Source organism: Microcaecilia unicolor, chromosome 1 (genome assembly GCF_901765095.1).
Source record: "Microcaecilia unicolor chromosome 1, aMicUni1.1, whole genome shotgun sequence".
Taxonomy (NCBI): domain Eukaryota; kingdom Metazoa; phylum Chordata; class Amphibia; order Gymnophiona; family Siphonopidae; genus Microcaecilia; species Microcaecilia unicolor.
In genome coordinates, this window is record NC_044031.1 from 147,369,885 (window position 1) to 147,394,739 (window position 24,855).

Genomic DNA, 24,855 nt, shown 5'->3' on the forward strand with positions numbered 1-24,855 from the left:
AACATGGTATACATCTAATCCAAATCCCACTGACCGAGTTGCTACTGTGCAATGGCTGAAACTCCCCCTCCTTTTCCCAGGGCTATGAATGCTGCAACTTCAACTCTTCTGTCTAAAAGTACACAATCAGATTCAGCTCTCCCATATAGCAATGATCTTCACATATCAAATAATGTTATGTTATTTGAATGTTCTAATGCGTGCCTATGAAGCAGGGGCGTAGCCAGACTTTGGCGGGAGGGGGGTCCAGAGACCGAGGTGAGGGGGCACATTTTAGCCCCCTCCCCCGGTGCCGCCGCCACCACCACCACCAACAACTTTGACCCCCCCTTGCCGATGACCCTCTCGATCCCCCTCCCGCTGCCAACCCTCCACCACCACCACTGTCGGCTACCCTTGCTGGCGGGGGACCCCAACCCCCGCCAGCAGAGGTCCTCTTCTTCCGGCACAAGGCTTCGTTCTGTTTCTATGAGTCTGATGTCCGGTGGGAGGGGGGTTTGAGAGGGTCGTCGGCAGGGGGGGGGGTCCAGGGCCAAATCTACGGGGGCCCAGGCCATTGGAGCCGACTCTGTGAGTGCTGTGGGTGCTTGAGCACCCCCAATATTGGAAAAATTCCTTGTGTGTGTCCAGGGAGGGATTGTTTCCATTGGGCATAGCACTCCCAATAATTTTGAAAAGTTGGCTCCTATGGCCCAGGCCCCCATGGCCCCACGTAGCTACGCCACTGCTATAAAGGTATTTCATTTGAGTATCAAATCTATATTATATGACTGTTCTTCCAGCTCTCTATTATGGTATCATTCATATTCTGCTGACATTTATCATATTTCTGCTACATGATTGATTTGCAGTGCTGTTAAATCTTTATATTTCCGATCATGTATGATGTTAGGCCTATTAGTAGCATTCAGTTTGTTAACTCTAAGTTTACCTCATTGATTGTGTTTAAGCTTATATTTGATCATTTTGCTAATTTTATGTTATTGGCAAAATTGTACGTTTTAAGAGCAATTTTATAATTCTGTGCATGCAATTATGCTTCACCTGCAGGACAAATGCAGCACAAAGCCATTTATATGTGCAAGTGCCCTAAGGGTTATGCTATATAGGTACACCCACAGTAATTTGATTAGCACATAACTGCAAGGAGTGGAGGAGTAGCCAAATGGTTAGTGCAGTGGGCTTTGATCCTGGCAAGCTGAGTTTAATTCCCAGTGAAGCTCCTTGTGACCTTGGGCAAGTCACTTAACCCTCCATTGTCCCAGGTACAAAACTTAGATTGTGAGCCCTCTAGGGCTGATAATGTATCTGCATACATGTGTATAGCACTGTGTATGTGTAGTAGCAGTATACAAATAATATGTAGTAGTAAGGAGGTGTACATATGGGCAGGATATGGGTGTGTTTCTGACAAACATGCATAACTTGCCAAAAACTGTAAGTTACCCATGCCTTTGCTGCATTTACACACTTTCATTTATGCCAGCACTATGAAAGGTGTAACCGTAGACGTATACATTGTAGGCGCTGATGCCAACTTCTGCTAATATCCTATAATGCCCAGATGCTCCCTGCGCTGCACTGCTGCACCTACAATGAGGCACCCACTCATCTAACTTTTATGTCAAGCTGGACCTGCTTGGGTGAATCTTTAAAAAGGCAGGGTCCAAATATTCAGACAGGGGCGCTCACCATTTTGCTGACTGCCGCCGGCATTATGCCCGGAAATTCAATGCTAAAATTGACCCATGGTCCCCAAGTTTTAATGAAAGACCTCAGGCTCTACACACCAATTCTGACTTGTCATAGGTTCTGTGACTGGTTGCAGGGGGCTTGGATATTGTAGGGTGGGTCCCTCAGTAATCACCCCACCCCTGAAAGGTGGCCTGGCATTTCAGTACCAGCACCTTTTTTGCTAGAAAAAACTCACTGATTAAAGTTTTGAGTTAACTCATAAAAATTAAATTAATCATATCATGAAATTCCTTAAAGAAAAAGGTGCATCTGCATGAATGCATGATTTTTTGTGCATAAATGTGCTACTTCTGCATGCTTACCTGAAGCACTAATGCTCGGGTGTAAGTGACAAAATACGTGATTGGTCAGGGGGTGTACACAGGGAAAAGCATGGGTAGGATGTGGGCGTGCCAAGCATCAATGCTCACATCCTAAAGAATACTGTACAATGTATGTGTTGAGTGGTGCATTCAGGCATGCCCACTTACACCTGCCATTGACCTGGTGTAAGCTAATAACAAAAAAAACAAGGAACCTTCTAGAGTGGGGGGTGTCACTTTCTTTTTAGTGCACCAATGCCGGATTTATACATATTCTATAACAGCACATTATGTTATGAGGTATTTATAACTCACCAGCACTCCTATATGAGATTCAAGGCGAGGTAACAAATTTAACAAGACAACTGAATGCCAATTTACAAAGCAGCTAGTATAGGCACTGAAAATGGTGCCTGTCTTAAGTCTACTCCAGGGGTTCCCAAACATTGTCCTGCAGGCACCCTAGCCACTCTGGTTTTCAGGATACCTGCAGTTAATTACTTTCTTGCAGTAAACAATAAAGCAGTTAACTACTTTCTTCACATTCCCAGTAACAGTCCCAGTAACTGGGCTCGCTGATCTCATCTCATGGTTTCCAATATCATCTTTATGCTGACAACACCCAGCTTTATCTCTCCACACCAGACATCACTGCGGAAACCCAGGCCAAAGTATCGGCCTGCTTATCCGACATTGCTGCCTGGATGTCCAACCGCCACCTGAAACTGAACATGGCCAAGACCGAGCTCATTGTCTTTCCACCCAAACCCACTTCTCCTCTCCCTCCACTCTCTATTTCAGTCGATAACACCCTCATCCTCCCCATCTCATCTGCCCGCAACCTCGGAGTCATCTTCGACTCCTCCCTCTCCTTCTCTGCCCATATTCAGCAGACAGCCAAGACCTGTTGCTTCTTTCTCTATAACATCAGCAAAATTTGCCCTTTCCTCTCTGAGCACACCACCCGAACTCTCATCCACTCTCTCATTACCTCTCGCCTTAACTACTGCAACCTACTCCTCACTGGCCTCCCACTTAACCATCTATCCCCCCTTCAATCCATTCAGAACTCTGCTGCGCGTCTTATCTTCCGCCTAGACTGATATGCTCATATCACCCCTCTTCTCAAGTCACTTCACTGGCTTCCAATCAGGTACCGCATACAGTTCAAGCTTCTCCTACTAACCTACAAATGCACTCAATCTGCAGCCCCTCACTACCTCTCTACCCTCATCTCCCCTTACGCTCCTACCCTTAACCTCTGCTCACAGGACAAATCCCTCCTCTCAGTACCCTTCTCCACGAACGCCAACTCCAGACTCCACCCTTTCTGCCTTGCCTCACCCTATGCTTGGAATAAACTTCCTGAGCCCATACGCCAAGCCCCCTCCCTACCCATCTTCAAATCCTTGCTCAAAGCCCACCTCTTCAATGTCGCTTTTGGCACCTAACCATTGTACCTCTATCCAGGAAATCTAGACTGCCTCAATCTTGATTGACCGCACTTTTTGTCCTTTGGATTGTAAGCTCCTTTGAGCAGGGACTGTCCTTCTTTGTTAATTGTACAGCGCTGCACAACCCTGGTAGCACTTTAGAAATGTTAAATAGTAGTAGTAGTAGTAATTACTTTTGAAGAGCAACTAGCACAACATGATGTGACCTGATAGAGGATGTGGTTGGCATGAGTTGGTCAAACCTTTTTGACATAAGCATCAAGAGATGAAATCATTCAATTATCGCATTGGGGTTGTATATAAGGGGATAAATTCAGTAAATAGCACCTAAAAAATGGGAGCTGAAGAAAACCCTACTTAAGCAATATTATATAAGCCACACCTATAGTTTGGAATGGTTTATAGAATGGCTTAAATGCCTGCATCTAATTTAAGCATCTCTGCTCTGCCTCAAAATTCCCATGATGTTCCATTTCTGTGCCCCCTTTTTCAGGCCATGCGTATATTTAAGGCACAAGATACGCACATAACGCCCAAATTAAATCAAATTAATGCCAATAATTGCTTGTTAAAAAGCTAATTATTGGCACTAATTGGCTCATTATTCAATTAAATTGCACAGGTAAACTGGAACCACACCTTAATTTGTATGCAATTTTTGGCAACTTTTAGATAATAGGGGGAAAGATAGATATTTTACCTCTTCATGTACCATAAGGCTTTTACCAGAAGTATTTTTAGATGTGGTATTAGTAAAGGAAAAGCATTTAGTTACTTTAAAAGCAGGTAACTGTAATCAGTAATCAATTATTTTCCTAAATGAGTAATTTAATTACTGTAACTAATTACCTTAAGTTGAGAAGTAACTAGTAACCGCAATTAATTACTTTTGAAGAGTAACTAGCACAACACTGTGTAAATAACTAACACACTAAAAAAACACAGAGAAGGGAAGAACCAGTGGACTTGATAGTTTTGTGGTTAAGTATGCTGTCATGCTATGTTGTTTTGTAAAACAGTTTTTAATATCTGAGAGATACTTATTCTTTTCTCATTTTTTAAGTATTATACATATATATATATATATATATATTGTTTCTCTGTAATTTCTTTATTTTGTTATTTAGATATATCGACTCCTGAGGCAGGTACTGATTTGCGGAAACCCGGTTCTATTTCGAGTCTGATAGAGTCCTTGTATATCTGATTATTTTTTGACAATAAACTTGGTACATTACTTTTAATGACCTCTGGCTTGGGTTCCTTTTGTGGAAGTCCACTGGTCCTTCCCTTTTCTGAGGTTTTTTTTTTTTGTCTCACCTTTATAGGGTATTTTATCTTTTTTTTGTTGTTGTTGTTCCTAATGACTAAAACACTGCTGTTTATGTGCCTTCTTGCTGCCTTATTCCTAGGTATCTCTTTACAGAAATAGCTCCTAAAAGTCAACCATGTAACTTCAATACAGTACCTTTACAAGTAACACCATCTCCATAATATCCATATGGACAACGACCACATTTGAAGCCTCCAACTTCTCTTGGTTCACAGGGAACCCCTAGGAAACAGGGAGAATCTGCACACGTTACAACTGGCAATTTTACTGTTACCATTGGTTCCAGTATTGGTGATGACACAGTGACTTTCATAGGGACAGTCCATAAAGAAACCTCCTTCAGTCTCAGCTGTGGAACTTGAGTATTTGTTCCTCCATTTTGTAAACTTCTCAATGGTGTGTTCCCAATGATTGTTTTGGATTTCCCAATAAAAATTCTACTTTCACTGGTTAAAGGGTTTAGAGATTCTGGCCATATTGCAATTTTTTTCTCAGGAAATAGTGGTTTGTGCCTTGAAGGTATACTTAGTGTAGTCTGTTCTCCAGAGGTTTGACCTCTTGTGTCCAGTCTGTTGATTGTTCTGGAAGCATGGCTAATAACCTTTTTACCAGCAGTGTGCTTCACAGATGTTCTGGGAGGACTCTCTGGCTTTGAAGTTGCTGATATTGATTGTGGAATTTTGGAAACTTCATGGAAACTGGAAATTCTGGTAAGAGCAGATGTATCCTGGTCAACAACAACGCCGGGTGTATGAACAGATAGTGATTGAAAATCTAGATAAATGCAAAACAGGATTAAAAAATTAGCCTAACAATAGATGACTGTAATGTCCTCATGCTGTCTAATTCAATGAGGTGTCATTCTTCAGGTATGCTATTCTACATGTGCTGTTTGACATTACTATATGTATCTTCTGATGTCCTCATAATCTTGATGATAATGGATGTATGTTACATAATTCACTTTGTGGCACTTTGATATGTCTAAAACAGTGGTTCTCAACTCACTTCTTCAGACACCCCAGCCAGTCTGTTTTTCAGGATTTCTACATTGAATATGCATAAGGAAGATTTGCATATAGCAAAGGCAACGGTTGCCAGTGCTGGGCAAGAGAAAAAAAGGCATTGAAAAATATACTTCTTTGATGCATGAAAAATAAAAGCTAACCTTGACAAAAATGTTATGGTGGGAGGCGGGGCTGGTGGTTGGGAGGCGGGGATAGTGCTGGGCAGACTTATACGGTCTGTGCCCTGAAGAGAACAGATACAAATTAAAGTAGGGTATACACAAAAAGTAGCACATATGAGTTACAGTGGGGGAAATAAGTATTTGATCCCTTGCTGATTTTGTAAGTTTGCCCACTGACAAAGACATGAGCAGCCCATAATTGAAGGGTAGGTTATTGGTAACAGTGAGAGATAGCACATCACAAATTAAATCCGGAAAATCACATTTTGGAAAGTATATGAATTTATTTGCATTCTGCAGAGGGAAATAAGTATTTGATCCCTCTGGCAAACAAGACCTATACTTGGTGGCAAAACCCTTGTTGGCAAGCACAGCGGTCAGACGTCTTCTGTAGTTGATGATGAGGTTTGCACACATGTCAGGAGGAATTTTGGTCCACTCCTCTTTGCAGATCATCTCTAAATCATTAAGAGTTCTGGGCTGTCGCTTGGCAACTCGCAGCTTCAGCTCCCTCCATAAGTTTTCAATGGGATTAAGGTCTGGTGACTGGCTAGGCCACTCCATGACCCTAATGTGCTTCTTCCTGAGCCACTCCTTTGTTGCCTTGGCTGTATGTTTTGGGTCATTGTCGTGCTGGAAGACCCAGCCACGACCCATTTTTAAGGCCCTGGCGGAGGGAAGGAGGTTGTCACTCAGAATTGTACGGTACATGGCCCCATCCATTCTCCCATTGATGCGGTGAAGTAGTCCTGTGCCCTTAGCAGAGAAACACCCCCAAAACATAACATTTCCACCTCCATGCTTGACAGTGGGGACGGTGTTCTTTGGGTCATAGGCAGCATTTCTCTTCCTCCAAACACGGCGAGTTGAGTTCATGCCAAAGAGCTCAATTTTTGTCTCATCTGACCACAGCACCTTCTCCCAATCACTCTCGGCATCATCCAGGTGTTCACTGGCAAACTTCAGACGGGCCGTCACATGTGCCTTCCGGAGCAGGGGGACCTTGCGGGCACTGCAGGATTGCAATCCGTTATGTCGTAATGTGTTACCAATGGTTTTCGTGGTGACAGTGGTCCCAGCTGCCTTGAGATCATTGACAAGTTCCCCCCTTGTAGTTGTAGGCTGATTTCTAACCTTCCTCATGATCAAGGATACCCCACGAGGTGAGATTTTGCGTGGAGCCCCAGATCTTTGTCGATTGACAGTCATTTTGTACTTCTTCCATTTTCTTACTATGGCACCAACAGTTGTCTCCTTCTCGCCCAGCGTCTTACTGATGGTTTTGTAGCCCATTCCAGCCTTGTGCAGGTGTATGATCTTGTCCCTGACATCCTTAGACAGCTCCTTGCTCTTGGCCATTTTGTAGAGGTTAGAGTCTGACTGATTCACTGAGTCTGTGGACAGGTGTCTTTCATACAGGTGACCATTGCCGACAGCTGTCTGTCATGCAGGTAACGAGTTGATTTGGAGCATCTACCTGGTCTGTAGGGGCCAGATCTCTTACTGGTTGGTGGGGGATCAAATACTTATTTCCCTCTGCAGAATGCAAATAAATTCATATACTTTCCACAATGTGATTTTCCGGATTTAATTTGTGATGTGCTATCTCTCACTGTTACCAATAACCTACCCTTCAATTATGGGCTGCTCATGTCTTTGTCAGTGGGCAAACTTACAAAATCAGCAAGGGATCAAATACTTATTTCCCCCACTGTATCTTGTTGGGCAGACTGGATGGACCGTGCAGGTCTTTTTCTGCTGTCATCTACTATGTTACTACGTTACTATGTTATTATTCCATCATGGGCAGAAATTTAAAAAATATTTCTAACCAGATGTGATGAAGTGTTTTATCAGTATTCAAAATGTTACTAAATACTATTCCTAGGCCTAACTGCAATCTTGTTTTCTTTCATTTTAATGTAGAAAATGTGAAGAAGGGTGCTACACTGGAGAAATGGGACAGATGCAAAAGGCAGGAATCGATTCACAAAGGCACCACGTTAAACACCACAAAGCTAACCAGGGAGACACCTCTGTGGGGAAGAACTTTACATCAATGATTTTATGGTCAGAACACTGAAAGGAAATTTTAAAACAGTCCAGGAATGTAAGACCTTTGAAGTTAAGAAGATGAAATATTTTGACACCAGCAGAATGGGTCTTAATGGAGATCTGGGTTTTCTATCACGTTATAAACCGTAAAATTATTTTGCTTTGTCACCCTCTGATCACCCATCCATCTTTTCCTGTTTCTGAAACCCTCTGCCCACCTCCACCCCTACCTTTCCCTATGTAGTCTATTGTCATCTTTTGTTCATTTCTAATCTGAAGAAGGTATTGCCTTTGAAAGTTAGTCAAAAATGTATTACGTTAATCCAATAAAGAAAGCTAGTCAAAAATGGTCTTATCTTTTGTTTTATTTGTTTTATTCTAGTTATTATCTCATTTGTAATGTAACTATTTTTTCAACATGTATTCCCAATGTGCACACAGACAGAAAATAAATGTGAATGGTAACAAAATCAGTTCTAATACAACAGGGTCATCAAACCAATTAACCTATACTCTCTGGTAAATACTGCATAGTAATGGGGCAAACTTTGAAATCTGTAAAAAAAAAAAAATAACAACCCTGAGAACCCCCCCCCCCCCCGAACACACACACACACACACACACACACACACACACACACTACTACTCACTGCACAAAATAAAATAAGTAGTCTGGCCTTGAAAGATGGTCTGGTGGATTTCAAGAGGGGTGGCTCATTATAGCAGAGGTTCCCAACATGTGATATGAGCACCCCAAGGGGAACCTGAGACCTCTGCAAGGAGTAAACACAGGGCTTTTTTTTGGAGGGGGTACTTGGGGGTACTGAGTACTGGCGCCTTTTCCATTGTCTGCTAAAATTGACCCATGGTCCCCAAGTTTTAATGAAAGAGCTGAGGCCCTACTCACCAGTTCTGCCTTGTCATAAATTCTATGATTGGTTGCAGGAGGGCTGGCTATTGTAGAGTGGGTCCCTCAATGATCACCCCACCCCTGAAGGGTGGGCTGGCATTTGAGTACTGGCACCTTTTTCACTAGAAAAAAACGCACTGAGTAAACAACACCTGGTAGAGGAACTTCATCACCTCCCTCCTGCTGCCACTGATGCTGCTTCTGTAGACCAACAGCAGCAGCAGCAGCAAAACCAACCTAAAGCAGTCCTGAGACTACAGTGTTCAGGTACACACTGTCGCCTCTGCTGCAGTGGCGTAGCCAGACAGCCAATTTTGGGTGGGCCTGAGCACAAAGTGGGTGGGCACAAAATTTTCTCTCCCCCCCCCCCCCCCCCCCAGCACTTCCCAATTCAAAATATAAATACTTTAGCAGATGAGGATCCCCAATCTCGTCAGCTGAAGGCCTCCAGTAAACATGGCCAGAACTCCTCTCCACCAAGCCCAGTAGGATACCAGCAACTCCTCGAGCCACTGATGCCAGCACCCCAAACATGCTTGTCAGTGGCTCCAGGATGCTGCCCCCATCTGCCAAGCTCAGTAGAAGGCATCTCTGGTCAGCTTCAGAAGAGACCCCAGCTAGTAGGGCTTGGGAATCCCCACCAGCTACAGCAAGGGTCAGGGCTGCCGTTAGCTATGCTGGTGACCAGGGCAGAAAATAAAGCCCCTCCCCCAATTCCCTGTCCTCTCCAATCTCCTCATCTGCCGTTAAAGTCACACTGACAGAACCTCACAAATTACAGAACAAGGGATCACAAATTAGAAATAAAAATATATAGACAAAATTGAACTGGGAACCTCAGCATGTACTGCAACACTGGAGAAAAAAAACCCCAAAACAAAACAAAAGCGCATTTCCTTTTCTACTTAACACAATAAAAAGACATTCGCTATGCACATTTCTCAAAGTTAACATATTCCATTTAAAATATTCAAAGTAATAAGTAAACTGTTCTTTACAAGAAGGCTACCCAACAGGGTCACACAGGAACCTAACCCCCTTTTTCCCAAAGGATCAATGGCTCCGTGTTTGCAGTTTCGGTATCAATGGGGTTTTCTAGGACCCTAACCCCAGCGAACAGTGAGAACGGACTGTACAGTAAGAAAAAAATATCATATAATATATAAATTAAGATCCTAACACTTGAGAACCATGCAAACAACATAACTAAAAAGATGTTTCATTCAATGTGGAAACTAAAAAGAGTCAGACCATTTTTCCCAAGAATGGTCTTCCGCAATCTGGTACAATCACTAGTACTCAGTCATCTGGACTATTGTAATTCACTCTACGCTGGCTGCAAAGAGCAAATACTTAAAAACTCCAGACAGCCCAGAATACGGCAGACCCCTTCCCATGCACTCCGCTCCATGGATAAATCCTTCTTATCTGTTCCCTTCTCCACTACTGCCAACTCCAGACTTTGCGCCTTCTGTCTCGCTGCACCCTACGCCTGGAATAAACTTCCTGAGCCCCTACGTCTTGCCCCATCCTTGGCCACCTTTAAATCTAGACTGAAAGCCCACCTCTTTAACATTGCTTTTGACTCGTAACCACTTGTAACCACTCGCCTCTACCTACCCTCCTCTCTTCCTTCCCGTTCACATTAATTGATTTGATTTGCTTACTTTATTTATTTTTTTGTCTATTAGATTGTAAGCTCTTTGAGCAGGGACTGTCTGTCTTCTATGTTTGTGCAGCGCTGCGTATGCCTTGTAGCGCTATAGAAATGCTAAATAGTAGTAGTAGTAGTAGTAATATTTGGCACACCAAAATACGAAAGCACGAAACCCCTACGAGAAAAACTGCACTGGCTCCCACTGAAAGAACGCATCACGTTCAAACTTTGCACCCTAGTCCATAAAATCATCCATGGTAACGCCCCTGCCTACATGTCAGACCTGATAGAACTACCACCCAGGAATGCAAAAAAATCTTCTCGCACACCCCTTAATCTTCATCCTCCCAAGTGTAAGGGTCTGAAATACAAATCAATGCATGCATCTACCTTTTCCTATACGAGCATGCAGCTCTGGAACGCGCTGCCACGTAACCTGAGAATGGTCTTCGAATTGACCAACTTCCGCAAACTATTGAAAACTTATCTCTTCGACAAGATATATCACAAAGATCAACATGTGTAACTGTATAATCTTGAAAACTTCTAGAACTGTCTTATAATGTCTATTAGCTTTAACACTATCATGTATCTCGCCACCATGTAACACAAAAACCCTCTGTAAACTAATTGTATATTTACTTCTATTTCCAGTATCCATGATGAATTGTAAGCCACATTGAGCCTGCAAAGAGGTGGGATAATGTGGGATACAAATGCAATAAATAAATAAATATTTTATTACTATATGTATGAAGCAAACTATTTGACTTAACACTGTTAGGTCTTCCAAAATATACATGATACCATTACACTAATTATATGCTTGAATATATGTGCTTTTAACAACTTCCTGAAGATGGTAACACTACTTATTAAATGTAAGGCTGCTGGTTGTGCATTCCAGATCAAAAGTCCTGTTAAAGAGAATATGCATTCTTGAGTTTCTGCCAATCAACCAAGGTGAACAAATGGGACATCTAATAACTTGCCCAGATGTGCTCTAGGAGGGTGACAGATCTTCAACATGGATGAAATACACATCGGACCTTTGTTATTTAAGGCCATGTATTAATGATCGTACCTGAAATGTTACTTGCCATATTATCAGGAGCCAGTGTAATGAATACAGTATTGGCATAATCTCCCAGGTTCTAAATAGTGCGTCTTGAGTTGTGTGCACAATTCTGGTCATATTCTGTATTTCACGTGCAATTTAGCTATCTTAACAAGACAATCAGCGCTAATAATTGCCGCTTAACAATGATACTAATTGACTTTAATTATAATTTACGCACACAGCTTGCTAAGTGTATTCTGTAAAGTGATGGGCACAAATTCTAATGTGTGCTGCTGAAAAGGGGGTTTGGCTATTGGTCTGGAATGGGCAGTTCATGGGCATTTCTAAAAAATTATGTGTGCTGTTATAGAATACACCTGCTCCGTGCCTAAGTTAGTTGCTGGCATTTACACTGTTTTATTTGGCATAAATTCCCGCAACTAGAATTAGTCATGCAGAAAGACCCTAGAATATGGTCCTGAAGGCACCCCTGCCAGTCAGAGTTTCAGGCTATCCACAATGAATATTCACGAGAGAGATTTGCATGCAAATGAGGCAGTGTATGTAAAGCTCTCATGAATATTCATTGTAGTTATCATGAAAACCTGACTGGCTGGGGTGCCTGTAGGGCCAGGTTTGGGAACCACTGCCCTAGACATATTCTATAAGCCATGCCTACCATTAAGTATAGTTTATAGACTACATCTAAGCATATTCTTTTTGGCGCTGATTTTTATGGCACCATATACAGAATCTATAGCTCAATATGCTCAAAACTTCCTATAGAGGAAGTGCTCTAGCAGCCGTGTTTCAGACCAATTGTAAAGCCTGTTCTCTAAATCCAAATAACATGTTAGCCTACACTATGCAGTATCCATTATATGTTTTATTGGGAAGGTAAAGGTGGGTGTGGACTCATCCCAGCTCCACTTGTACTCCATTCCAGAGCATTAGTTCATTTCTATGGGACCTTTTTACTAAGGTGGCTAAGTCCTAACGTGGACCTAGTGTGCTGAAAAAGGTGCAAAAGCATCTTGCAGTAATTTCCCTGATTGTGACTGGTAATTGTGTGTAAACTATTTAAAAAATATTTTTTGAGGGGGCGTGCCATGAGTGTGGAAGCGTTAACCAGCAAGTGTGTTCACATTACTGTGTTCTAATCCCCTAATTCTATAAGTCACAAAACCTTGCAAGCACAATTTAATTGAATAATGAGCTAATTAGCACCAATAATTGTCTTTTTGAAAAGCAACTATTGAAGCTAATTAGATTTAATTAGCATTTGTGCACGTAAATTTAAGAATGGGATCTGTGTTGAAAATTTATGCACAATCTGAACAAGGGGGTGCAGAAATGGGAGGATCATGGGTGTAATGGGGGCATTCCTAAAATTAATGTGCATTGTTATAGAATGAGGCATGCATATTTGTATCTTTTCAGTTGGTGCAAATGACTGTGCCTAAAAATAGGTGTGATTCCCGGACATAAGTGCTATTCTATAAACTCCACCTAACTTTAAACGCAGCTTATAGAATAGCACTTTTTTCTGTGCCAGTGTTTTAGGAGCAATATATGGAATGTTGCTTCAATTGCTTAACACTGGGTTAATGTTGATCTCTTAGCACCGCCTAAATAGGAGGCGGCAAGTACACCCATTTTAATTATTTGCAGTTGTCACATGCTAATGACAACATTAGTGCATGACCTGCAAACAAAAATATAGAAAACTCCCTATTTTATCATTGTGGTAAAAATGGGCTTAGCACACAGGAAAGTCCCATGATAGAATGCCCTAAGCTCGGGTTTTGCTGTAGTTTTATAAAAGGGCCCCTATGTGAGGTATTTTTCTTACAAAAACTGTGTAGAATCCTGTAAACATAGGAGCAAGGCCATATTTGTCTTCCAAACATTTCCTTTGAGTTCAAAATTGGATGTTTACTATTATTTTGACTTCCAGAAAAATAAAAGTATCTTTCACATTTGGGCCCACTTTTTTTTTTTTTTACTTCCAGGATTGAAAACTTTTCTAAATCCTCTGATTGTTTTGGTTTGTAGTGCTATCCATGTAAAGGGCACAGTATGAATAAACACACACACACACCTTATTATGAACCTTATTATGAACCCAGCAGCTGGAACAATGACACAGGAAGCTCACACTGTAGGTTGTAATAAACATTAGTGGTCAGGAAATTCCTAGTAATTTAAACAAGCTGAAGACCAAAGAATTCATCTGAGGCTTTTACTGTGTTTGAAGTGGTCTTCTCACATCTTCACAGTGATTAAATGCAATAATCTTAGGTTCAAAGGATGTTTTTTTACCATAGCAGTTCTTTCCATCTCCTTGCAGCCCTGTTGGACATGGGCCACAGTAAAAGGAACCAAAAGTATTGACGCAAAGTTCTTTGGAGAAACAAGGACTGTTCCCACATTCATCAATATCTTCCTGGCAACGACTCCCTAAATTGAAACAAAGACTTTCAGCTATCAATGTATTACATTCTGCAACGTTACATACTGCAAAAGATGTGTAACATTCAGATACATCCATTTCCTTTTTCAGGGGATTAATATGCAGAACCTTGTAGAAGTTCCCACATTACTACACTACTGTGACCTATATTACTACAGTAACATGATGCTATAGGCAGTCAGGGCTTCGCATAGAACATGAAATTTGCATCTCATCTCGTCATTATTTTATCATTGCAAAGCCAACAAATTACATTTCATCTTAAATGCATACTTTTCATGAAACTCCAGTACAAAATTATGCAACTCTTTTAGTTTCAGTAGTAGAAATCTAGGGGGTCTTTTTATTAAAGTGCATTAGACATTTAACATGAGAATTAGTGTGTGTTAACTGTTACTGCACAAACATGGCAATTGCTTTTGTGTTATTTTTGCAATTTAGCATGCACTGATTCACACATTGGGGCATTTTGTGTTGGGGCATAGGTAGCCGTGGCATGGGCAGAGAATGAGTGTGGAAAGTATAATGAAGTTAGCATATGGCAACTATCTCAAGCTAATCAATTTTGAAGTTACTGAAGGGCTAAGCGTCAACTCTATGAAGGTTGCTTAGCGCTAAGTAATCTTTATAGAATAGTACTTAGAATGGGTGTGAGGACTTATTCTTGCTGAAACCTAGTGTAAATGCTGATCTGCAGTTGGGCACGTAAATGACTATTCTCAGTCCAGCCCTACCTTCCTGGAGCAGCATCTACCCCTTCCTTCCTCCACCCACTTCCCTGAGTTTACCTTCTTTGTCCATTTTCCAAAATGCAGTGGTGGCAGCGATTCCCATATGCTGCTTTGCCGCCGGCACAGGCCTCTTCTCTTTACTGTGGCCCGTCTCTCTGATGTAACTTCCTGTTTTCCCAGAAGCAGGCCGCGGTAGAGAAAAGGCTGGTGCTGGCAGCAGGGCAGCATATGGGAATCACTGCTGCTGCCTTCTTTTGGAAAATGGGAAAAGAAGGTGAACTCGGGGAAGGGGTGGAGGAAGGAAGGGGTTAGAAGCCAGACTGTGGCCTGGGGGGGGGGGGGGGGGCGGCGGCATCTCAGCCCTGCCTCAGGCAGCATCTTACCTTGGGCTGCCCATGCCTATTCAATACCACAGCACCTAAATATTGAGAACGTCACTGACTTGCCTATGCCTCTCCCATGTCCGCACCCCCTTTAGAGTTGCAAGGAAGACAATTTAGGTGTGCAGTGCTATAGAGTAGCACATATGCAGATCCACACGCCAATCAAAGTCAATAATTGATGTTAATGACCCATTAACTAAGTGTACGTACAGAACTGGGATCCGCACCCAAATCTGGATGCTCAAACTTGGGCGACCTTTAGAGATTCTGGGGTTAAGTGCATACATACTAATTACAACCAGGATACCATGTACTAATTGATATTTTAATGTGCTGGATTCACTCTCTAATTGGTGCAATGTTATATTTGCATTTGCAGCACTTCATTTTCTTGTGTTAAGGCACAGTAATTGCAAAATGTAATGCACTTTAGTCAAAGGACCCTAAGATTAGGATGCTTAATGTAGAATGTACAGTGCAATCCACTTAAGTGCAAGGGTCTGGGACCAAAGAAATACATGCAGTTAACCGGAGCGTGCACTTAACCGTTGTGACTGAAAAAATGAACCTTGACATCTGATAAACATACGTACAGTACTGTTTATTATACGTACAGTATACAGTCTCTGTTAAGTGACGTTATACAGTCTCCGTTAACTGATGTTAGGCTTACTTGAAGTAATCAGTATAGTCCTTTGTACACTCTTGTGTCTGTGAGTTCCATAGACTACGTCTGCCAGACGGTAAAAACTGTCATAGCACTGACATCCAGTGGCCTCCAGATAGGCCCGCATGGTGTTGAGACTCTCCAGTGCCCTTGCAAAAGTGACAGGAGGTTGTTGAATTTCATCAGCATGTGCCTCGCTGCTCATTTCATCATCTGTTTCATCATCAGCCGTTGCCTGCGTGTAGGCACATATATCGACATTAGTGCTGTCATCAGCTGTTTGTAGATCATAATCAACAGCTACTTCAACTGAAACTGCACTTACAAAAGTTTCCAAAGACCTGTTTCTGGCCAAATCCAAAGGTCTCTATTCTATCCTCATCCTTCTCGATCTATCCGCCGCTTTTGACACTGTTGATCACAGCTTACTCCTTGATACGCTATCTTCACTTGGATTCCAGGGCTCTGTTCTTTCCTGGTTCTCCTCCTACCTCTCGCTTCGCACCTTTAGTGTACACTCTGGTGGATCCTCTTCCGCTTCTATCCCACTACCAATCGGTGTACCTCAAGGTTCTGTTCTCGGACCTCTCCTGTTCTCCATCTACACTTCTTCCCTTGGCTCTCTGATATCATCCCATGGCTTTCAATACCATCTCTACGCTGACGACTTCCAGATCTACCTCTCTACCCCTGAAATCTCAACCAGCATCCAGACCAATGTTTCAGCCTGCCTATCTGATATCGCTGCCTGGATGTCTCAACGTCATCTGAAACTTTACATGGCCGAGACCGAGCTTCTCATCTTTCCCCCTAAACCCACCTCTCCTCTCCCCCTTTTATTTATGTGGATAGCACTCTCATTCTCCCTGTCTCATCAGCTCATAAACCTGGGGTCATCTTCGACTCCTCTCTCTCCTTCTCTGCTCACATTCAGCAGATTGACAAAACCTGTCATTTCTTTCTCTATAACATCAGCAAAATCCATCCCTTCATCTCTGAGCACTCTACCAGAACCCTTATCCACACTCTTATTACCTCTCGCTTAGATTACTGCAACCTGCTTCTCACCAGCCTCCCACTTAGCCATCTCTCTCCTCTTCAATCAGTCCAAAACTCTGCTGCGCGACTCATTTTCTGCCAAAGTCGCTATACTCACATTAGCCCTCTCCTCAAGTTACTTTACTGGCTCCCTATCCATTTTCGCATTCAATTCAAACTTCTCTTACTGACCTATAAGTGCATTCACTCTGCTACTCCCCAATACCTCTCCTCTCATGTCTCTCCCTACGCCTTCCCCCCCCCCCCCCGGATACTCCGCTCTGTAGATAAATCTCTCTTGTCTGTCCCCTTCTCCTCTACTGCTAATTCCAGACTCAATTCCTTTTATCTCACTGCACCTCATGCTTGGAATAAACTTCCCAAGCCTGTACGTCTAGCTCCGTCTTTCGCCGTTTTCAAGTCCAGGCTAAAAGCCCACCTCTTTGACACTGCTTTTGACTCCTAACCTCTACTCACTTGCCCTGAACCCCACCTCTTTAATTCCCTTTAATTCTCTTTAATTCTGAGTTGTTCTATCTGTTTACCTGTCTTTTTAGATTGTGAGCTCTTTGAGCAGGGACTGTCTTTTCGTGTGTACAGCGCTGCGTATGCCTTGTAGCGCTATAGAAGTGATAAGTAGTATTAGTAGTAGCTACGTAGTGATGAAACTCCTCTTCAGTAACACCGGCTGGGATGTCAATAGCCTGTTCATCTGATGTGTTTGCAACAGCTGCATCTGTTTCGTCCCTCTCCGCATCCCTAACAAAGCTTGCACACTTGTAGCAGTTCACAATAGTTGCCTGTGTAACATGATTCCAGGCTTCTTTCTGCATATGTAGGGAATCCTACAGTGATAGATTACGAGCCAGTTCAAGAGCACATTTATCCTTGCCAGTCTGGCCATCCATAACGCTCATCAGACGACATAGCACAAGAGCCTGATAATGTTGTTTGAAATTGGTTATTATGTCCTGATCCATAGGTTGTGTTTGGTGGCAGGAAGACCACCTTGATGTTAGACAGCTTGACATCATCACGGTGTGCAGCACAATTATCACAAAGCATCAAAACCTGACGCTTTTGTGCCCGCATTCTAGTGTCTAACTTCTTTAGCCACTGCTTCCAAATTTCCCCAGTCATCCATGAATTTGCATTAGCCTTGTATGACACAGGAAGTCGCTTAACATTCTTGAAGCAATGGGGCTGTTTGCTTTTTCCAATGACAAGTGGTTCCAACTTCTCACTCCCATCCATATTGCAGCAAAGGAGGATCGTCAGTCGGTCTTTCGACGTTTTACTTCCTGTAGTTTCGGCTTGTTTGAATGCAAGTGTTCCATCAGGAATCGCTCACCAGTAGAGACCGTTTTCATCAGCACTGAAAATGTCACGAGGTGCAAACTCATTCAAGATGGTAGGAAGAACTGAAAGAACCCAATTTTCAGCACCAAAGTCATCAGCGTCTTGTTTTTCACCATGCTGTTTCTTTAATTTTATGTTGTTCCTCTCCTTCCATCTTTCCAACCATCCAACAGTGGCTTTGAATTCAGTCAGTCCAAGACTTTCAGCTAGCTGATTAGCTTTCTCTATAAGCAGTGGACCACTGACAGGAAACTGTATGCTGCTGACTTGAGAAAACCACCGAAGAGCATCTTTTACATCCTCAGCTTTTCCTGCCCATTTACGTTTCCGGTGTGGATTTGTATTGTTTTGCCAGTCTTCCAGAAGCTGGTCTGCTTCAAGATATGTGAAATTTGACTGAGTTTGACACCATATTCTTTAGCAATAGATGCTTGACTTTGTTTGTTTTCTAATTTTTTAAGAACTTCTATTCGTTCGGCCAGTGTTAAAGTCTTACAGTTGTGCGATGACGACAACCCCAGTGTACACTCAACATACTTTCGCTTCTTCTGCCTGTGGCAGTTAAGCAACCAGATTTCAAATTTACCGCCCCTTTGTCACGCACCAATCGGCTTCCATATTCCGTGTGTGCGCTTATGCGGAGTCTTTCCTGCAGAGGAGTGGTTTTAAACCATGCATATAAGCAAATCTTGCACTTATCAGTGGTGCACTAAACTGAAGTTTGTCCCCATATAAATTGATGGCGCCAAAAATGGGACGGAAGTATGGCATGCAGTTAAATAGAGCATGCGCTTGTCCGACGTGCACTTAAATGGAGTGCACTGTAATCAGTTCTACTGCAGTCTGGAACCACTTTAATTTCTAACATTTACTTGCACAGAAATAAAAGTTAACAAACAATACTAAAAGGTGAAATTTTATTGGACTAATTCAGAGTGTGGAATTTCAAAACAGATGCATTATTTCACTCCACATTTTTTTCTGTAGACAACATATTGTTAGAAACATGATAGTGATAAATCAAGACAATTGTGTAAATTGCCTCCTTCTGCCCAGCTATTACTCTCTTTAACGATACCTCATACACTGCAGTCTCTCTATATTTCTTATTTTACTGATTTATTGCACTTGTATCCCACATTTTCCCACCTATTTGCAGGCTCAATGTGGCTTACAAAAACCTATAATGGCATCGCCATTTCAGGGAGCATAAATACATTTGGTAGTACTGTAATGGTACCAGTTTATTATTGAAATATGTAGTATGATATTTTGCTGGATCATATATAGCAATACAAAAATACAGCTTTAAGATGCAACTGGCTTTCATTCCAAAGCCCTCTTCCCCCTCCCTTTGGGGAACATTTAAAAGACAAAGGTACTGCTGACCTCACCTCCCCCTTTTAACAAAAGACTTCTCAAGTAACAGACTGCCTCAAGGTTAAATTGACTCTCTTCCTCTGATCAACACAACAAACATCAAAGATAACCAGTAGAGGCAAGGAGACAGGCAGGTGGGAAAGGTGTGAAATACAGCTACTAAAAACAAAGGACACCTGCTGGCCGCCCCAGACAAATCTTATCACAGAAATTCAAGCAGGGAAAACCCTGCACTACAATAAACCATTTGTCAGCAAAGTCCAGACAGCAAGTCTTGTGATGTCATAAGACATGAGACCAAAATACCACAATGCTTTGCAACTACTCCGGGTCGTGTGCAAACCAGGAAACCAAGACAGAGATTCACATGGCATGTCTTCCTGCAGCTTGCAAGAGTATAAAAGATAGAAGCTGTTCCAGACAAGCAGATGCTTCCCTTCAACTGCAACACAGATTCTTCTCTACAGATTCTCTCTTCCTGGGACCTGTAGCCCACCTGCCTGCTATGAGGACCTCTTCTGCAAACATGTGCTTACCTCATGCTGTTCATACTATGTAACAAGGACTTGTAAGTAACATAACTTTTGATCTAGACCTGCTACTTTACTTTACTTAAGCACAGATTATCTGTAAAGATCTGTAAGACCTACCTCTCGTTTGGTTTGCAATATTATTTACATGATTTCTATATTAAATCAACCTTTTCGAAGCTAAAAATATGGTCTCTTTGTGTTCTGAGTATATGGTATCTTTTAAAGTTATACTGATAGTGCATGGACACCTTTAAACTTAGTGCCATGCTCTGAGTACATGCTTTCAAATCTTGCAGTACAGAATACTGCATTTCAACAGAGATATATACTTAATTTATTTAATTTATTGCAATATTGCAATTATCACCTTTGGTGATTGGTGGAGAAATTAATATCCTAAAACTTATAAATACAGCGCCTGCTCTTAAATTATAAACAGTGTACAAAGATATAGTAATAACAAGGCTAGCATTCAATCTATTCAATCAGTTACAGAAAGAAGACGGTCTAAGTGAGGGAAAAGTGTTGATGGGTTATCAATCTCCTATTTCCCAGCAGTCACTCTTTCTCAATCTGTTTTGAACAGCCTCTCAATTCTCTTGTCTTCAGAAATTTCTCTTTCAGACCCCTATAGACCCCTATATCCTGCAGACCCCTATATCCTGCAATAACATACATAATCTCTCTCTCTCTCTCTCTCTCTCTCTCTCTCTAAAACCCCTAAGCTGCAGGAGTTATTCTGTCTCTCAAATATAAACTCCCATTCCCACAGTCATTCTCTGATGAATTACCTTCCTCATCCTTGACAATCATACACAAACTCTCCATCTCAATCTCTGACATCCTCAGTAGTCATGCAGGGCCGCTTGTACCAAGCTGTGGCAAAAGAGGGCCAGCGCTGACATCAGTGCGTGGTTTACACATGCGCTGAGGCCCCCTTTTACTGCAGCTGGTAAAAGGGAAAGTCTCACCGGGCGGCAAGTAAAGCACTTGCCGCATGGCCATTTCTGGGGGGAGGGAGCTCTTAAGGGCTTCCACGCTAACCCGGCGGTAACTGGGCAGCACACGGCACTGCCCGATTACCGTGAGGTTCAGTCTGATGCTACAAAGATAAATACATAGTGCTGGAAATGACAGTGTGGTAGGGGTGGGAAGTACCGCCGGGCTGCTGCGGTAGCCTAGCAGTACTTATGTTATAGGAAGCAGTAAGCCTACATTTGGCTTACCGCCGTTTAGTAAAAGGAGTCCTCAGAGACATCCTCTGTCTCTTTTTCACAATTTCACTCTAAATCCCCAATTCTCAGCGGTCACTTTGTCTTTCTCAATTTTTAGCAGTCACGCCATCTTCTTTCTAAATCTGAATTAAAGCATGGGATAAGCAAAGAGGATCTCAAAGGAATAAGAATGTATAGTTGAGCTTATTAAATTGGTATGAATAGGTAGACTGGATAGGCTGTGTGGTCTTTATTTGCCATCATTTTCTGTTTCACTTTCTTTCTCTCAAAACCCTTCATCCCAGCAGTTATCTTCTCTCAATTCCAGGGCTGTTTTTGAGGGGGTACTTGGGGGTACTGAGTACTGGCACCTTTTTCCATTGTGTGATAAAATTGACCCATGGTCCCCAAGTTTTAATGAAAGAGCTCAGGCCCTACCCACCAATTCTGCCTTGTCATTGATTCTGTGACTGGTCGCAGGGGGTCTGGATATTGTGGGTTGGGTCCCTCAGTGATCACCCCACCCCTGAAGGGTGGCCTAGCATTTGAGTACCGACACTTTTTTCGCTAGAAAAAAATGCAGTGCTTAATTCCCTTATCATCTCCAGATGTCTCTCTTTTATTTCAATCTACCGTTTGTCTCCAACACTTTCTCTCCCATTCTTCAAATCCCTTCATGCTCAGTACTCTTTCCCTTCATTCCCAGCCGTTACTTTTTGTCTATCCATTCCAAGCAGTATCTCACAATGCTCAGTCCTCAGTATTCACTCTCATCTTCTCTTACCCCCCCCCCCCCTCACAAATCTCTCTATCCCCTAGAACACTCTCTTACCCTGTCTCCAAGTCAAAAGACAATTTCCTCAAGTTGGCTGAATATAGTTTTCTCCTTCTATGGCCCACATAGGCCGATGATACCTTCTAGCGATGTCCAAATGGGAAAAAAAAATCAGTTCATTTTTGGGTAACTTTTGTATTTTGTCTCAATTTTTGGTTTGCTTTAACTTTTATATTAATATACTTTTAAAACACATTTTAAAGCTTTTTAACATGAGGTAATTGACTTTTCATGTGTTAAGTTGCAGATTAAGGCACATTAAATTGATTTTGCTAGCATTAAAGTTTAAGACACACTATTGAACTTAATGAATGCATATCTCTAATGTCTTATTTCCCATTTCACTTCGACTTGTACTGGCCAATGACACCTTGTTCTCTATTCGCGTACACAGCTTGAAGGTTCAGGAAGACTATCTTAAGCCTAATTCTCTACAGTACTACCAGTGTTGCATGCTAAAGATGCAAAATATGTGGCCAGCATCCCCATAGGAGGACCATATTCAGGTCTTCAGATACTTAGGAGCCATGGATTCCTAATGTCTCAACTAGCTTAATCCATTTCTTGATTAGTTTTCAGGAATACCGTCCCTTGCTGAGGTCTGAATAGACCTGAAGAAAAGAGTATTAATTTTGGAAAGCTGGTTGAAAAAAAAAAATCATTGTTAGTCTAAGAAGTGGGAAAAATATACAGAGCATGTGTAGGGGGGTACATGCCTGAGTGTACCTGTGTATGTGTGTTTGTTTGTTAGTATGTGTGCATGCTTCCCTACAGAATATGTTTGTGCTTTCTGTGTGTCTGTGCTCAGAAGAGGAGAGGGAAGACAGTATGTACATAAATACATAAGCATTGCCACACTGGGACAGACCAAAGGTCCATCAAGCCCAGCATCCTGTTTCCAACAGTGGCCAATCCAGGTCACAAATACCTGGCATGATCCCGAAAAAATTCAATACATTTTATGCGTCTTATCCCAGAAATAAGCAGTGGATTTTTCCCAAGTCGATTTAATAATGGTCTATGGACTATTCCTTTAGGAAATAGTCCAGACCTTTTTTACACCCCGCTAAGCTAACCGCCTTTACCACATTCTTTGGCAACAAATTCCAGAGTTTAATTACACGTTGAGTGAAGAAACATTTTCTCCAATTTGTATTAAATTTACTACTTTGTAACTTCATCGCATGCCCCCTAGTCCTAGTATTTTTGGGAAGGTGCAGTTCTTCCATCACTATGCTACAATTAATCAATACATTTATACTGCAGCTGTTAGAACCACTTCTCCCACAGTAAGGTATTTTAACATTTTTTGGAGTGGGTTCATTTCTTTTCTGCTCCACACCACATGCAGGAACTTAATTTTTATAGCCCAGAAACCTCTTTCAGAAGGCCTCCTCCCTTCCTTTGAATAAAGTTGCCATCCAGTCTTCCCAATGATTGGATCCTATATAGTCTCTGCTCTTATTTACAGTGGAAGCAGGCAAGACAGGCTCCCTCGCAAGGTTGTGGTGGTGTTGGGGGGAATAAAAATCTTCAGATAGAGGTTTTAAACTCTGAAAAATATCCAGACATATTATCCATCCTTCTTCCTTCTAGACATTAATGTAAAATTCTGCTGACTTCTGAAAAAAGGCAGAAAATTGGCAATCCTAACTTCCTGAGTCTTGAGCACATCTCCTGAGCATGTGAACACAAAATATGTGTAAGGTTTGCCAATAATTTAATCTGGCCCTGCTCATGCCATGTACAGGTAGTTTTGGGGAAATAATTTTGAGGTACAGCAATCTGTGGTGTAGTGGGGCAGTTGGAGGTGGTAGTTTTGGGGGTTGGGGCGGTTTGTGGTATGTTGTATCAGTTGCAGGCTTTTAGGACTGGGGTAGTTTGTGGGATGATGGGGGCAGTTACAGGCAATAAGTTTTTGGTGTGAAACAGTTACAAGGTATAGTTTTGGATATAGGGAAGTTTGTGAGGTAGTAAGGTATTTGCAGGGGGTAGGTTTTTTATGAGATGAGACAGTTGTTAGGTTGGAGGGATAGTTGCAGAGATAGTTTTGGGGATGGGGTAGTTTGGTGGTTGGTGTGACAGTTGTGGGGGTTGTTTTTGGGCTGTGGGAGCAGTTGGTTATGGGGAAGCTTGTTTGTTTATTCCACACTTGCAATGGAGGCGGGTTGCTGGGGGGGGGGGGGGTCGAGTCAGTTTAGAGGGTTGGAAAAGTAGGGAATTCCACCTTTTAAACTAACTAGCACTGTTCTCTAACTGCTAGATTTCACTGTCTTTTTCTGTTTTGTTTTTTTTCCTGAAATGAAGTTATTCCGTTCTGTTAAATTTTTGGAATATGTTACGTTCCCCCACATTCCCTGCTGATTCCAACCCCCTCCCAAACCCTTCCCCTGATATCAGGTGGTCCAGTGGGGTTTCCCAGCCACTTGCTGCTGCCTCTAGCAGCTCCATGTGTTAAAATGGTTGCTGTGGCTTCTAGCGTTAGTCTTGTGGTACTTCTGATAGCGGTCAGCCTTGCATATGCAT

General features: G+C 42.2%; 1 protein-coding gene across 1 annotated transcript in view; it reads right to left on the bottom strand.

Annotated features, from left to right (window-relative positions):
• VWDE (von Willebrand factor D and EGF domains) overlaps positions 1 to 24,855 on the bottom strand; it is a 135,766-nt gene that overhangs the window by 26,193 nt on the left and 84,718 nt on the right. The window contains 2 exon segments of the mRNA XM_030201168.1: positions 4,980 to 5,618; positions 14,039 to 14,176. Of these exon segments, the coding sequence (XP_030057028.1) occupies positions 4,980 to 5,618; positions 14,039 to 14,176 (777 nt within the window).